Source organism: Kogia breviceps, chromosome 8, assembly GCF_026419965.1.
Source record: "Kogia breviceps isolate mKogBre1 chromosome 8, mKogBre1 haplotype 1, whole genome shotgun sequence".
Lineage (NCBI taxonomy): Eukaryota > Metazoa > Chordata > Mammalia > Artiodactyla > Physeteridae > Kogia > Kogia breviceps.
The window spans coordinates 89,120,781-89,136,680 of record NC_081317.1 but is presented as its reverse complement, the minus strand read 5'-3'; the positions used below and the strand labels follow the sequence as shown (position 1 = coordinate 89,136,680).

Below are 15,900 nucleotides of genomic sequence, written 5' to 3'. Positions count from 1 at the left end.
TCTGTGATGACGTAGATGTTCTATAATCTGCCCTGTGCAGTCTGAATGCTACCTAACTACATGTGGCCACAGAGCATATGAAATGGAGCTAGGGGCTAGAATTGTATTTTTAATTCTGATTGATTTAAATAGCCACCTGTGGCTCCTGTACTGGCCAGCAAGGTCTAGATGAAGGACTTGACAACAGAAATATTAGCAAAGTGCTAAGGATGGCACAGATCCCAATGTGTGCTACAGGGATTCAGAGTTAATAGGGCCAGCCACATTCATGCCATCCTGACTCGGGTTTACTGGCTGAATCCAAAGGAGTAAGGGTCTCACTAGCTTTATTTCCCAGAGAGACCCTTGCTGAAATATACTATCCAAGATCCTACAGTAAGGGACAGTGACAAAGAGCCACCTGGGAGAAAACGTCTAGGGTGGTGTGGGGATTCAAAGCTCTATCTCTGGTGGGCAATGAGGGGTTAACTTTTAGCCAAGGAACTCCCTTTTCAAGTGGAAACTTCCACAGACTCCTACTACAGACAATAGAAACTCAGAGCTATTTTAGTTCAAGGCAGGGGTTGGCACCCAGTAGCTGTGCCTCAGCCCTAGAAAGGATAAAAGGAAATTCCTCACCAACCTCACTCCCAACTGCAGCACATCTTGTGGTCAATAATGAAGCTTCATGTTTGTTTATTGTCTGAAACAGAAATTTATTCTCAGAATAATGCACAAAAGCATAGGTTGAGGCTGCCATTGGGAGGCTTCCCTCCCTTCCTCCGCCGCCTCCCCTCCTCTTTGAATGCCAGGGACAACACAGTTGAAGGAAACATGCAATCACAAACAATGATCAACTCTAAAGACAAAAGGTTTGGTCCAAAAGAACTCAACATAATTAATCCAATTACCGTGAAGAGCTTCACTGAGTAGGATTAAGATATTGCAGATGTAGTGTTTCCACAGGGTGGCTCTTCAGTGCACCAGGGGGGCCTGCTTGAGGGAGATGAGGACAGAACGCATGCGGGAGACATCTTTGGCCTGCTTGCTGGACTTGGGGTTAAAGTCACACAGCCGGGCCACCCGCTCCCACTCAGTGCCTGGGGACGACTCTTCAATGTCATTTACAAAGGCTTCTTCTGCTGCCCTGGAAGCAACAACAAAAGATGTTGGTTTAATGTAGAATCCCCGTTAGCTACCTGGCAGCTGCCCTGTTATGAAAGCAACTGCCTCTTTATGCCCGATTTAACGGCATTCTGGTTTTCCAAAGAATAACAGCCCCTGGCACTGGTCAGACTCGGGAGCAGACACATGGCCAGCTTTCCTGGGCACAGTGTGCCTGGACTGCTGTGTAAAATGTTGGAATACAGGTGTTTGGTTCAGGGCTCACTCTCTCTGTTGATACAGAGAATTTAAAAAGCCAGTCCTTAGCCAGCTACTCACCACCTTCATTAGCAAGGGCAAAGCAGCAGGCTGGCCAAGAACTTGAACAGCAGTTTAGGTTGGGCTGTACTGAGTTTCAAGTAAATTTAGAGACCTCCAAAGAAGCCCACAGGTCACTGCACAATAGCCTCTGGATTTATTCCTAAGGCTGGAGAGAAATAGGGCAGATCAAAAGGAATTCAAGACAAAGCTCCCATGCTAGCAGGCACTAGAGACTAAAGCCATTCTGGAAGGGGTTTGTTCCGACATTCTCCAGTTGAGCCAAAAGTTTGCCATTTTCCCTCCAGCCGGGTACCATGGGCCTCTCAGGGCACTCTGGCGGGGGGTGGGTGGGGCGCCCAATGGCCGAGAGCCAATCAGTGTGAATTGCTTTTTGGTAGGATGCTGCTCCAACATTTTTTCACACCAATGTCAGCCCATCCCCAGTTGGGAACTAACTTGTAGGAGCTACAGCCTAAAAGGACAATGCTAAGAGGAGGGAAGACACACTACTTCATCTATTCCAACAGGCATCACGGGCAAAGCGAAAGCAATGGAGATGACTGGTCTGTGGGGACAGAGGGGTGGCACTCTCACAGGGATGGCCGTGGCAAACACCGCTGAAGCCCAGAGCCACTACAACACTGCGACTTCATGGCACACACAGGGGCAGTGAGAAAGGTTTACTTAACTGTTCTAGGCTGTAGCAAGGATGGTTTATGTTTGTGCTTAAAGGTGAAGAGAAGAAAAGAAACAAGAAAAACTTTAGGTCAGATACAGAAAATGAGAATGAGCTCAATGCAGATGGTCCGTAAGCTAGACATGCCGTTGCCACTCTGTACTCTTAGGGACGTGCAGCTGGCTTTGCTGGGCCACCCTGCTGCCCAGCAAACCCAGACTTGACTTTTCCAGTCTCCATTTCTACTCCAGAGAGAATGTGCAAAAAGTAAATCCAACACCACCTGTAAGTCCAGCATTTCACAAGTCTCATTGCAAATGCACCCACGGGCACAGGAAACCCAGCTCTATCTCCTAACAGGATGAAGGGCTCAAGGTCACGTGCCCTAAGAGGCTCTACAGACCTCAGCCTGTTGTGTACTCTTCCCACAAGTTCCTCACTACCTTCATTCCACCCTCATCTCCCTTACATCAAAAGGCTAGTCCTAATTTTCAAGGAGGAAACAAGCGATTCAGCAATACTGCTTTGATAACAGAAATCCTTAAACCAAAACAAAACACTTTTCCAGAGAAGGTGCAGTTTTCTTTAGGAGGAAAAGCCACAGTGGCCTGTATCAGAGAGCTCTGGCTATCTCGACCTCAAAGCTGGGGGTCTCTTTATGCCAGAGTGGGGGACAGGGCATCAGAAGCTGGCCACTAAACAACAATTTCTGGTATGAGACCACAGAGAAACAATTACAGACCCCACGGGAGACTGCCCCCTCTGACTCTTCTGCCCCAACCCCACATGCTTCAAAGGAACCCAGTGTAGAAAATGCTGCCTGCACTGGCTCCTAACCCAGGGCTTCTTCCCCCTCCCCAGGTGGGGACACTCCCCCTTCCCACCTGGGGCAGGGAGGCAGCAGTGGCAGCAGCAACAAGAAGTCAGAGCCCTCCCCAGTCCCAAAGCCTTCCCAGACGAGATCACGAATGACTCACGTTTTGAAAGTGAGTTAGCTTCCTTCCCTCCAAACCCCAAAATGAAAAATGGCAACCAGAGTTGCAGGGAGTCGTGGTTCTGTGAGACAATCAATGGAACATTCCCCCAGCTTATCAACTCTTAAGCAGCCCCCATAGTGCCAGTTTGAAATAATTTTAAAAGCAAAGCAACTTGTGACATAAAAGGAGCATTAACTATAAACAAAAAGTAGGAACGATCAAGACAAGAAAAGGAATTAGTTTTGCAACATACACATAACCAATCACGTCAGCGAAGGGTTGTTTGTAGAAAGCTTCATCTGCCACCCTAGACAGCAAGAGGTCCAAAAGGCAGGCAAGCAGGCAGGAAAAAAGAGAGAACATTGAGAAGCAGAAACATCTCAAATCCACAATAGAGGCACAACTGTGCTCTGGGGAGCGCTCCCAAGGCTCCATCCTAACGGAGCGAAGCTTCAGCACCGCACCAGACCCTCCAGCAGGTGAGGCTTCCTACTGGCCTTCCCCGCAGGATTCTCCAGAGTGAGTGTTGCCAGCTTCATCCCCAAGCCTTACCCCAGCAACGACGAGCATTTCCTAGGTACCCACTTTTGGGCTGAGCCCTCTGATAGACATTGTGTCCATTCCATCCTCAACCCCAAACAACCTAGGACACTGAGTGTTCTCCCCGCACTTTACAGATGATGTGATAGGGAAGGGAGACCTCGAGATGAAGCAACCTGTTTGGCAGCAAGTAGCAACATGGGTGGCAGAACTCACAACCAAGGTGGCCTGGCTCTTTTCACTGTTAAGTTACTGCTGCTTCCCAGCTGGTGCTCACTTGGGAAGCCACACCTCCTTCCTGCCAGCCTCAGTAAACACCACTGGACCACTGGGCGCAAACGCTGCCAGACGCCAGGAACGCTAGGGCCCAAAATCAGCTTAATCTTGGATTATCCGACTACTGCTTCCCCACACTGACTAGCTGGGACCAAAGGCCAGTATCCTGGGAACACAGATGGTCATTTCAAAATGCCCACCTTTGAAAATAGAGGAGCTGGAGGCAAGCAGTGAGAAGACCTGAAGACAAGGGTCCTGGCTCTGGTGTACTGTGTGTCCCTGCAAACAACCGTCAGTCTGCTCAATCCCTGCCAGACTTGACTGCTTTGACAACGTACAGCCCAGAAGCCAGAACTTCATCCCCCCTTCACTCTCACACGGGAACGGACCAAAATGGCAACTCTGGGACAAGAAGGAAAGGGGGGGCAAGCTGGATGGACAAGTTCACAAAGCAGGGGACAGGCTGACTCCCTGGGCCCAGCCAGCCCCCCTCATCCAGCATGGGTGGGCAGGGAACCTCCCTCAATGAGTCTTACCCTCTCCTTTGCCCAGTGGGTTTCGGGCACAGGAGTGGGAGGGACCTTTTAAGGACAGTCATGCCTGGTCATTAACCTAAGCTCCCATATTTATTTGCAGGGAAATTCTAGTAATTTTATTTTTAAACTCACACATACCCTTGCTTCTCTCCCATTTTGGTTTATACATAGGAGGTGTTTTGTGGAAATTTAAAGAAAGCAAAAAGAACAGCCTGATTGTAACTCCAAATAAGTCAGCAGGAAAACAGTGTAGTTTGTGGGCATAGTGAGTGGGAGGGAAAGGAAAGGCAGGCCAGCTTGTAAACCCATAATCGTTTTAGTTTACACAAAGGGCTAAACCTAGTCAATTTCAACTTGTGCTTGCCTCTACTGGGAGAGAATAAAGGTTTAATGACTCCCGTTCAAAGCATTACTAAGACAACAAAAGCTTCCTGTCAGGCTTTTTTGCTCCTTTGCAGCTAGCCTGAGAGGAAGGAGCTGTTGGTGACAGGACAGCACAGCCCCATGGAAGCTACAGCCCCAGAACAAACGGGAAACCACACACAAAAACTCAGCTGGCCCTTCCCCCTATTTAGAGAGGCCTGAAAGCAGCAATCCTCAGGCAAGGCAGGAAGGGGACTCCACACGTGGAGGGTCAGCCTGGTTTCACCAAGTACTTCAGAGCAGATTCACGGCCTGAGGCAACTCGCCAGGGTAAACAGGGCCTCACAGGGTTCCTGCACAAAGCACCCATCCATACTTCTTTGGAAACCTGAACTTGCATCTGGGGGAAATCATCCTGAATGAGCACAGGATAAAGGAGCCTGGACCTGTCAGCACTTCAAACTGACCACATTCTCACAGCAGAAACCCCGGTAGCTAACGCTACTACCCTCAGCAACTCAACCCCGACCAGAGGGCAGCCCCACCATAGTTGTCACAAAACTTCAAATGGAACCTGACAGGCACGCATGCCCCACAGGAAGGTGGCCAGGACAGAGGCTCGAGCCTGGCACCCGAAGCAGTGACAGAACCAAGAACGGGCAACGGGAGACAGGTAGTTGAAGGCTGCTGCACAAACAGTCCATCTGTTCTGCCGTAGCTGCCCCAGGACGGCAGAAACTGTCTGGCAAAGAGGTCAGCAGATTTCCACTTAACAGCTGCCAGAGACAAGGGTACTTAAACCCACTTCTGCCTCAGAACAAGGACCCAAGGCTCTTTACCAAGAAAATTACAAATAGCCCCAGGCCAAGTCTAACCTATATTTTACACTGAAGTGGGTGGAGTGACTATGAAGTGAAAGCCAGAGTCTCCAGTCTCGCAGGAGAAGCAAGCCCACCACAGGCGAGCAGTGCTGCCCCCATCTCTCTTTCTGAGCTGCTTCGAAGTGGACTCCGAGCACGGAGCATTTAAAGACCACAGCTGCTGGTTGGTGGTGAAGGAGAATGACACTGTTTACTCCCTACAACTACTTAACCTTCAGTAAGTGAGTAAATTCTGAAAAGAGCATTTTTTAAAAGTCAACTCAGGATTTTCTTAGACACAGATAATAAGCACCCAGAGAACCCTTAATTCTGAAGTCACTGTGTTGGAAAATCTTGGCCACCTAATGAGGAAAACTACATCCCTGCTACTGGACCCTTTGGGAAGCAGCCCTCAGAGGTAGGGGATGCGGCATGACTGAGTCTATAATCACCTCCAAAGTACTGAGATCCTGGAATAGTCATGAAAGTGGCCTTTCATTCCAGGGTTACATTTTTACATGTGGACTTGATCCCGTGAGATGACACTTCCTTCTGCAGAATCATACCATTACAGGCAGTGCATACTAACCAAACTCTCAGCTGCAGAGCTAGACTCACTACAACTAGTGTGGCGAAAAAAGAGGCTGAATTACTCTCTCACAAGATCCAAGAGACTTGTAACCCTTATGTTTCAAGTATATTTTTGAAAACCTGCAGAGACATTTCACACTAAAAGACGCAGCAGCTGAAAATCTACACTGGCTGGTGGAAACAGACCTGATTTTGTCTTGGCAAACAAGCTATTCTAGAAGCAGTGCGACTGACCTGTTATTCGCTTTCGTCTTCTGTAGCTGCTCGTCCTGCCTCGCATACCACTCGTCCAGCTCCTTTATTGCTTTTTCTTTCCACTCTGCTTCCTGCTTCCGAGAATTGGCATCTTTGAAGGGAAGGTAAAGAAAGACAATACAAATGAGGCAAAATGCAAATTGAAGTCCACTTCACCGTGTATTTGGGCTTATTAATCTCATGCTGTGTGTGGGCACATGTGTGTGTTGGAGGGATAACAGTCGGGAGGGAAGATAAAATTCACTTTTCCCTGACTGTATGTCCAGCTCTCGATCTCAGCAATTCTATTCAAAGTGTTTCACCACCATTTATCCCAGTCCACCTACACATTAGTGGATCACTAGTTTGGGGGGTTTTTTTGAGGTGGGGGAGGTGTGGAAATATTGACTTTTAATTTTTAAAGGCTTTTGGGATACCAACTGGGGAAAAAGCAATTACAGGTGATTCTTTAATGATGCTGCCAGTTCAGGGTGGACTATTCATATTAGATAATCTTTTAATAAAATCTCCTCACAAACTATTCCACACAGGTTGGACAATTAATGGTAGATGCATATCTATGAAGCAGGGAGCTATGAGAAAAATTATCAGAGGTAGAGATGATTCCAGAACCAGGGAACAGTAGGGTACAGATGGAATTGAGGGGAGCACAAAATATCTACTCCTGCTTAGGCCACAGAGCGAGTTTGTGACAGACCTAGGGCAGAACTAAAGGAGAAACTCCAATGCGGAGAACTGTGGGGGGAGAGGTGAGGGTCGTCATTAACAGCTATCCAAAAGGTTCTAGGTGAGAGACAAAACGCACACCTAGCAGGTGTGCCAGATTGGATTCTCACCCACGAAGTTTCTCAGGACTAAATACGAGTTTCCCTAAGATACTGAGCTAAAGAAACATGTCAGTAAATGGTAGAGAGAAGGAAATACAGGTCATACTTTTGCCACAGTTGACACCGGATGTCACCCTAATACCTAAACTTTTAAGCACATTCTTAAGGATGTCCTCTCTGGCAGGTGTTTTACAGACATCTCATTTAATCTTTACAACAATCCCAAGAAGGTAAACTAGTCCCATATTCAGCAGTGAGAAAAGCTACAGCTCTGCAAGTTTGAGTAATGGTTCCCAAAGGTTATAATAAGTGGCAGAGCCAAGATTCACACCCAGGTCTGACTCTAAAGCTCACACATTCTTACTTCACTGTGCTGCCTCCAAAGAGAGGGACGAGGGACGGAAAGGGAGGCAGGCCCAGCAGCAGTCACAGATGTGACCAGCAGATGGGCATCAGTGATCCAGACCAGAGTCTGGACAGTGCAGAGCCAGAGCGCAACCTGTAATGAGTGTCCTTGAGGAGCAAAGTACTCAGCGAAAACTTCTTGAAGGGAAGAAAGTAAGCATTCAGGGGCAATTTTAGGGCCTTTGCAAGAAAGGTCTTGTAGGAACAACCTGCAGAAGACTTTGTAACTACTAGAGATAACCTAGTAGCAGCTAGAAACTCCCCCAAAGTTTCAGATTATAAAGAACTTTTTACCCTGTTATCTAACTTATCAGAAGGTGACCTATTGGCTCAGAATTATTTCACTCAAATTTTCCACTAATGACTCAAGTAAACACAGTAAACGTGTGATGTGTGTCTGTCCATGGCATTAAGTATATGTGGAATGGAGGGTGCTGTGATGCAGGGAGAGATGCTGTGGGCCAATAGTGCCCTGTGGACAAGAAACTGAAAAAACTTTAAAGAATAAGGTCTCCTTTTCAAGAGTTGTGAAATTACTTCCAAAGAATTACTTTTTGATTGGAGAGTATTTTTTTCTGTATAGTCTAATGATCATTTTACTGCATAAAATAGTTCATTTAAATTGTCTTCTTGCTTTTATAAATTTATGAAGTGACACTGGCAATAAGAATTTAGAATTCTTAAATGCTTAGCTTGATGGAACAAAGATCCAAGCTGTAATACAGCATCTCTAAATCTGGGAGGGAGAACGGAGAGGAGAGGGTGAAAAATCCACTTAGAGAGCAGGGTACACTGACAGCTGTCTTCTCCGGCCATACGCATTACTGTTCACAGAATATTATTGGAAAACGTAGCACACAGCTAAGCTTAAGACCATGGACACTGCTTCTCTATTTTTAGTGTCTTGCACTTTCTCACAGTTCTTGCAAGGGAAAAAGGTGAAACTGCAGAAACACCTAATTCATGGACCAGTTTAATTCGATTCTCCTGGAATATGAGGCAAATGTTTGACTTCCCTCAGGAAGGCAACATGAGTTAAGAAAACAGCACTTAATGGAATATTCCCAAAGAGCCCAATTTGATAATTGAAAAAGAAAATGAAATTTTTCCAGACACCAAAGTGTACGCTTCTCCATGGAGAAGACAACTTTGCTAAACTTTGGGGAAAGAGAAAAGATAAAGCTGAGTTCTGCATCATGAAAAAGACTCCAGTAGTACTAATACCTGCTAAGTGTTGCCTCTAAGTCTACTCAGAAGAGATGCTCAAAGAAGAACAAGCAAGGACCAAGGCTGTTTGCACCATGAAGACCTATCTTCATCTTTCTAATGCTGCACTATCCAGTACAGTGGCTACTAGCCTCATGTGGCTATTTAAATTTATTAAAATTAAATAAAATTCAAAACTCAGTTTCTCAGTCATAATAGCCACATGCAGTTAGTGGCTACCATACAGAACAGCACAGATACAGAACATTTCCATCATCAAAGAAACTACTATTGGATACTGCTGTAAAGGTTAAACATAAGTGTGCCCTCTGTTCTGAAAGCCACAGAAACTGGGCTGGAGAGACACTAACTGGCTGTATTATCTGGGTCAATTCCTTTCCTATTTCTAGGTGTCCTTTCCTATTTCTACACCACCTGAGCCATGTGTTCACTAGTTCAGCGCTTCCCAAGAAGGAATAATAATGCTGACACTGTGGTAACATAGAAGCATGTTGCTATTTCTAGATGTACAATAAAATATTTAGGCACGGTGTCTATATCTTAAAGTGAATCAGAAAAAAATTATGTGTACATTCACAATACACATATAAATGTATGCACATGTGAGTGTATAAAACATACATGCCTCATTTACACAAAGACAACCCAATATGGCAAAATGTTCATTACTGAATCTGGAGGAAGGGGCACACGTTTGTTTTACTCTATTCTGTGTCTGAATTTTTGTGTGTGTGTGTGTGTGGTACGCAGGCCTCTCACTGTCGTGGCCTCTCCCATTGCAGAGCACAGGCTCCATGGCATGTGGGATCTTCCTGGACCGGGGCACGGACCCGTGTCCCCTGCATTGGCAGGCGGATTCTCAACCACTGCGCCACCAGGGAAGCCCCTGTCTCTGAAATTTTAATAAAAAATTGAGAAAAGAATACCCTGTGGATAAAACCACCACCACCACCCCGCCTCTGCCACACCTTTCCAACCCACATGTACAGATACCAAGTCTCTCCCGATCTTGACCAACAGCTGACACTCCATGGAGAAGGCTCCTCAGCAAAGGCCAGGCTGGCTGGCACTGATTCTCAGGCTCAGCCTGCCCCTCGAGATGGCGTACACTAAATGCAATGTGGCTGAAGGGATGGGTATGGATTCTGAAGCAGAGCAGACTTAAGCTGAAATTCTAACTCTACCACTTCTAGCCGTGGTGATTCAAAAACTTACTCTTCCTCTGATCCTCACTTTCCTCACCCATAAAAAGTAAAAACTTACAGGGATATTAGGGTAAGAAAACCAAATCGTACATATTACCTAACATCCTTCACATTTTCCTCTCAAGCATTACTTTAAATTCAGCCTTCAAATGGTAAATGGACTGTGCAGTCCCTCACATGGATATGGTACCTTCAGGTTTACAAAGCACTCTCATAAATACTATCTCAGACTACCCTTGGGGTTGATAACACTGATCTTACTTCACAGATGAAGAAACAGACTCTAAGGTTTGAGCAACCAAGTGCCCACAGCTGGTAAGTTACAGCTGGGCCTGGAGGCCAGTCTTTCACTCAAAGTCCAAGGCTCTTTCCACAGCACCACTCTGCCCTTCCTGAGAGGAGAGGTGCACTGTGCCTCTCCGGGCTGCCCGAATCCCCACACAGCGGCCTGTGATTAAGCATCTCCATGTGGTTGCCTTGTGACCTTGTTGGGAAAGATACCTTCCCCAAAACTGTACAAGGACATTATGGCTAATTCATGTTAAAAACGGATAAAAGTAGAGTCAAGGTCAACTATTCCACTGAAAACAGATACCCAAAGACAGAAAGGGATTCCTTACCAAGGGCTTCCAAGCGTTCCGTTTGCTCTTCTCTCCATTTACGGATACTTTCAGGCTCTGACTGCAATCGATCCACTTGTGAAATAGCTGCATAACTGTCTGTTGGCCCATTACTCTCCTTAACACAAAACACAGTTGTGCTCTATCAGTACCAAAACCTCCTCCCAGAAACACGCTTCACCCAAGTTAGAACCACTGGTTATGTGCAACACTGATGGCTGTGGTAAATGTAAAGGATTACCTTACGAGCACCACCACCACCTTACGTGCCAACAGGGAGCTTTCAACATTATGCACTCAATCCTTGCAATCCACAAGGGAGCCTGAGTAGTTCTTATCCTGTTAATAAATGGGACATGAGTGGGAGACAGAAAGGCTGGGGAAGTGAGTAATGGACTTACTAGGAAACAGTGTGATCAGTTTTAGTTTCCTTACGTGACACAGAGATTGTGGTATCTTCAAAGTAACAAAGGTAAATACACAGCACGGCAAGGCCTAGAACCTGACACTTCTAATGTTATTATACACTACAGAGAAAAGTACACTTAATACCACCTAATCAAAATATAGTGAATTCTAGGAAAAAGAGAGTCCAAAAGAAAATGTATAGTTACCACAGTCACACCAAAGAAAATAAAAAGGCAGGCCAATGTGAGTCACAGTGTATGGGGAGGGGAGGGAGACACACAGGTTCTTTATAGTGGTTGAGATTTGGGAGCTAATAAATTGATAAAGATTCAAATAGAATCTAATCTTTATAGAATTATTTCACCTACTGAACTAGGAATATTACCAGCTTAACTTAACCAGACTATAAACAAAGATGGAGAGAAAATTATTTACAGTAGTATTAGTAACTAACTTATTGTTAGCATTTTCCATGTTTCAGCCACATAAAAGCTTTACCTCCCAAACACCTTACAAGTCAAATTTTTATTCCCATGTCAGCAGTCGGGGGATTAAACTGAGGCGCTGAGAAATAACACTTCCAAATTCACAGCTAGTAAGGGATAAAGCCAGGGCTGAACCCCATTCCATCTCACTCTAAAGACCAAGCTCTAAACCAGGGATTGGAAACTATAGCCAGCTCGGCCACCTGTTTTTGTGATTAAATTTTACTGGAACAGAGCTATGCCCATTCGTTTACACACTGTCTATAGATGCTTTCATGTTACAGCAACAGAACAGGTTGACAGAGACCTTATGACCCACAAAGCTTAAAATGTTTACTATCTGGTCCTTTATAGCAAAGTTAGTCCACCTTTGGCTTAAACCAATTAGACTAATCTCATCTTTCCTGACAGTTAACTTGTTGAAGGGTGGGCAGAAACCCAGGCAGAAGCAAAGCACCAGGCTATTTCCCCAGGATACAGTGATTACTTCCATCTGGTCAAGAGGGAAACATAGGACTTTTGTTGAGTGGTTGGGAGAAACCACCATGTTGTTCTGGATAGTATGACATGCACATGTGAGACCTGGAAGTGCTGTAGCCATTCTGCCACCATGAAAGAGTATAAAACTGCACACTCAGCTGGCAGAACCAGAGTCCTAGAGGAACTGAGTCAGAATCCAGGTCCGAGGACCCCTAGCCTATCTCAGAGTTCTTTCAATTATATGAGCTAGTGAATTCTCTCTATTTAAGCCAATGCAAGTTGGGCTGGTGACCAAAAACTCAGTGATACAGAAGGAAAATAATGGTAGTTGTCACAAATACCAGCCACCCCCACCCTCAAGACAATCTAAAAGCTAGAAGGTTCCAATGCTGGCCCCACCACATACTACCTTTGTTACTTTTAGACTCCTGGTTTAACCTCTGTGTGCCTCAGTTTATTCGTCTGTAAATGGGAATAACAATAGTTCAGGTCCCTCAGATTATTGTGAGAATTAAAGAAAATTCAGTATAAACAGTGCTTGACGCTATATGGCACAGTGTTTAAATTAGCCGCCACTGCCACTGCCACCACCACTGCCATCACCATGAAGGGTCATTTCTTGAGAATAAAGTTGGTAACACTAGGGCCAGGTCAATCACATTTTAAAAGACTACTCTATCAATGTCACCTCTCTTCAAATCCTTCCACTTTGGCAGGTAACATACCAGTTACTGATACATCCAGGAAAGTCAAAGGAGTGGGGTCCTTTCCAAGTCAGTCAATTCAAATCACAGGAAAGGAAGACTCTCAACACTATCATGCAACATAATCAGAGTACTCTGTACCTGGTAGTATTCGCCATTCATGATTCCATCAACAGCATCTGCAAGACATAAGATTTCAATCTGTCAATCAGGGCTGGTCATATGCTGGGCCAAAGGGTTATAGAGTATGACACAATGTTATAAGTACTCTAAGTTACTAAATACTATCCCTGTGCTAGGTACCATATAAACAATGGACAACTTTCTAGTTAATGAAATCAAGATGTGCTTACACAAATGACTTCACCAAAATGTGGACAAACATGTCCAAAAGCTTTTTTTTTTTTTCTTTTTCCCTGGTACGCAGGCCTCTCACTGTTGTGACCTCTCCCGTTGCGGAGCACAGGCTCTGGACGTGCAGGCTCAGCGGCCATGGCTCATGGGCCTAGCCACTCCGCGGCATGTGGGACCTTCCCAGACTGGGGCACAAACCTGTGTCCCCTGCATCGGCAGGTGGACTCTCAACCACCGCGCCACCAGGGAAGCCCTGTCCAAAAGCTTTTGATAATTGTCTTCTGGCTTACAGATAACACTGAGAAGCCTGGCAGAAGAGCCTCACAGAGCAACAGTTTCTCTATGAAAGTTCTAGAGAAGGCAAAGGATAAGGGTTGCCTGGAATCCTTCACAGCAAGCAGAGACATGCAGCTTCATATTTAAACCAAGGTGCTTTCCTGGGGGTCAGGACTCTCCGTCCTGTGGCTAGAATAGGCTTGGCACCTGAGGATCTACAGCTGAGACTTCTTACTAATTCCTCTAGTCTACTTGGAATTAGTCCAGAACAGTAAGATTTGGGCATACCAAATTAGTGTTTTCAAGGATGCAAGTTACAAAAACTCAGATTGTATACAATCTGATCTTATTGGCACAATTAATTGTTCATGAGCTAAATGAGAAAGTCCACCTCAGAAATATGAAAAATTCTAAGTTAAGACCCAGAGATTATCAATCCATACAGTACAAAATGGTGGTCCACAGGCTGAACATATTTTATTTAAAATACAAAGCACTAAATCAGGAAATTTCACAAAATCAGGATTCCCAGTGTGTGTGGGGGGGGTGTGCAGACAGAAGATCTGGCAATACTGGGCCTGCATTCCTTAAATGAAGGCAGCCTTTACGTGCAGCATGCTCTGGCAAATTTTGCCAGTCCCCACTAGCCCCATTTTTTTTTTAACCCATTCTGTGTGTCACTAACTCAGTTACCTGATTGGCCCAATAAGCATGTGTTTCTAACCCATGCCCTGACCCAACAGCTGTCACTGAGACAGCCTGTACCAGGCTGCACACCAGCCCTTTGGAGTGGCTGCTCTGCCTCCCCTTGAAAGCTTCATTACAGGCACCATAAAAATGTAGCGTCCACCTACATATTCTATGTATTCTCTGTTGGTTGACCCGTATTTACTGCCTACTATGTAGGACTTCCAGTATTTTGTCCAATTGTTTTCAAACTATGATGACCATGTTATTGCATGGGATGGGAGAGGGAAGAGGAGAAAAGAGATGAACCTAAAAGATACAAGAACCCACGTAGTAAAAGGAATGCAGAGCAGCTAGTGTGGGCCACCATCACAAGGCCCTCAGAAACATCAGAGGTTTTCCTGGAAGCCAGAGGCAGGGTGCTCTCAGCCACATTCTTTCCTTTGAACAGGCAAAGATTTCATCAAACCACTCCTCCAGTTTTCTTGGTTCCTAACTAATTAAACCCAACTTGAACCACCTATTTTCCAAATCAACCTCGTTCTCTTGCTTCTCCCAATTACCCTCCTCTTAGCTTTGGAAGTACTGAAAACTCTCATTTCCCCAGCATGCTTCCCTGATACCAAAACATTGTTTTAAAAAAAAGGAAAATGGAGACAGAAGAAAATGCCACATAATTTCATTACTCAGCCTATTGGTTTCTATTTTTTTACTTTATCTAATGCATATACATAAAATATCTTCCAGCAAAACGATTCCTATAACAGATGCTTTTTAGCAATCCATTCATCTGTATCATTAAATTCTCAACTTTTTTAGTATGAAAACACCTACTACTTACTGCTTCCAATGTGCCAGGCACAATGTTAAACACCTTCTATACATTAAGTTTAAACCTCACAACAAATCTGTATGTATCAGCACTTCACAAACGACCTTAAAATACATGTAGGGTTGGTTCCTTGAGAAGTAAGTAAGGTGTTCTTGAAGGGGCAGTTAACTAATGACAGTATTTTCACTCTTAAATTTATTTTTTATGTTTAAGATATATAAGAAAAACATTAAATGCATGTATCATGAGATAATCATTTAAAAAGTGGTGCAATATCTGGGCAAGCAAGAAGTCAGAGGAAGGATCATCTGATAACCTGAGGCATGAAGACAACCCACAGGATCTAAGCACTTACCAACCCATCATAGCTCTGATCATGTTTCACTTGCTGGTTATTTATCAATCATTTCAACATATTTCTCGTAGTTTTCTTAATTTCCTTACTTGATTTACTCCTGATTTATGAAAGTACAAAAATGAGTTTCTTGTAGTTTTTGTCAGTGGCTTTTTTCTACTTTAAGCTGTTTCTGTGCCACCTATCCCCATCATTTTTAAAGTATTCTATCAAGTTTTGAAAATGTAAATTTAGCAAAAAACTAATAAAAGTATTTGCAGGGGGCATATTCAATCCTTCCTCAGCAAAAAATTTCTTGACATAGAACTGATGGATCACAGAATATATATTCTAAAGACCTCTAAACACCAGCCATTTGCCCCCTTTGGTCCACCATTTGTATTTCCACCATCACCACAAGTGCCCCATTTTTCAGACCTTCACTGATACTAGAGATTGAGTTTTAGCGTGTTTTAAAATTTTTGCTAATCTGATAGCAGGAAAAAAAACCTTAAGGTGCCTTTGTTGTGCCAATCTTCTGTGAGGTGATCACCTGACATTTGATTTTTTTCTTTACT

The 15,900-nt window shown here is 44.6% G+C and overlaps 1 protein-coding gene across 11 annotated transcripts in view; it reads right to left on the bottom strand.

Annotated features, from left to right (window-relative positions):
- Positions 1-670: 670 nt before the first annotated feature.
- Positions 671-15,900, bottom strand: part of CLTA (clathrin light chain A) — a 34,715-nt gene continuing 19,485 nt past the window's right edge. For 3 of the 11 annotated variants that reach the window (XM_067039686.1, XM_059072187.2, XM_067039689.1), the window contains 6 exons: positions 12,981-13,018; positions 10,763-10,880; positions 6,458-6,569; positions 3,311-3,364; positions 2,094-2,129; positions 671-1,126 (listed from right to left, as the gene is read on the bottom strand). In XM_067039686.1, coding sequence (XP_066895787.1) covers positions 955-1,126; positions 2,094-2,129; positions 3,311-3,364; positions 6,458-6,569; positions 10,763-10,880; positions 12,981-13,018 — 530 coding nt within the window. In that variant the 3' untranslated portion in view covers positions 671-954. The remainder of the gene's footprint in view (positions 1,127-2,093; positions 2,130-3,310; positions 3,365-6,457; positions 6,570-10,762; positions 10,881-12,980; positions 13,019-15,900) is intronic. The other 8 variants (XM_067039693.1, XM_059072193.2, XM_067039690.1 and 5 more) reach the window with 4 other exon arrangements.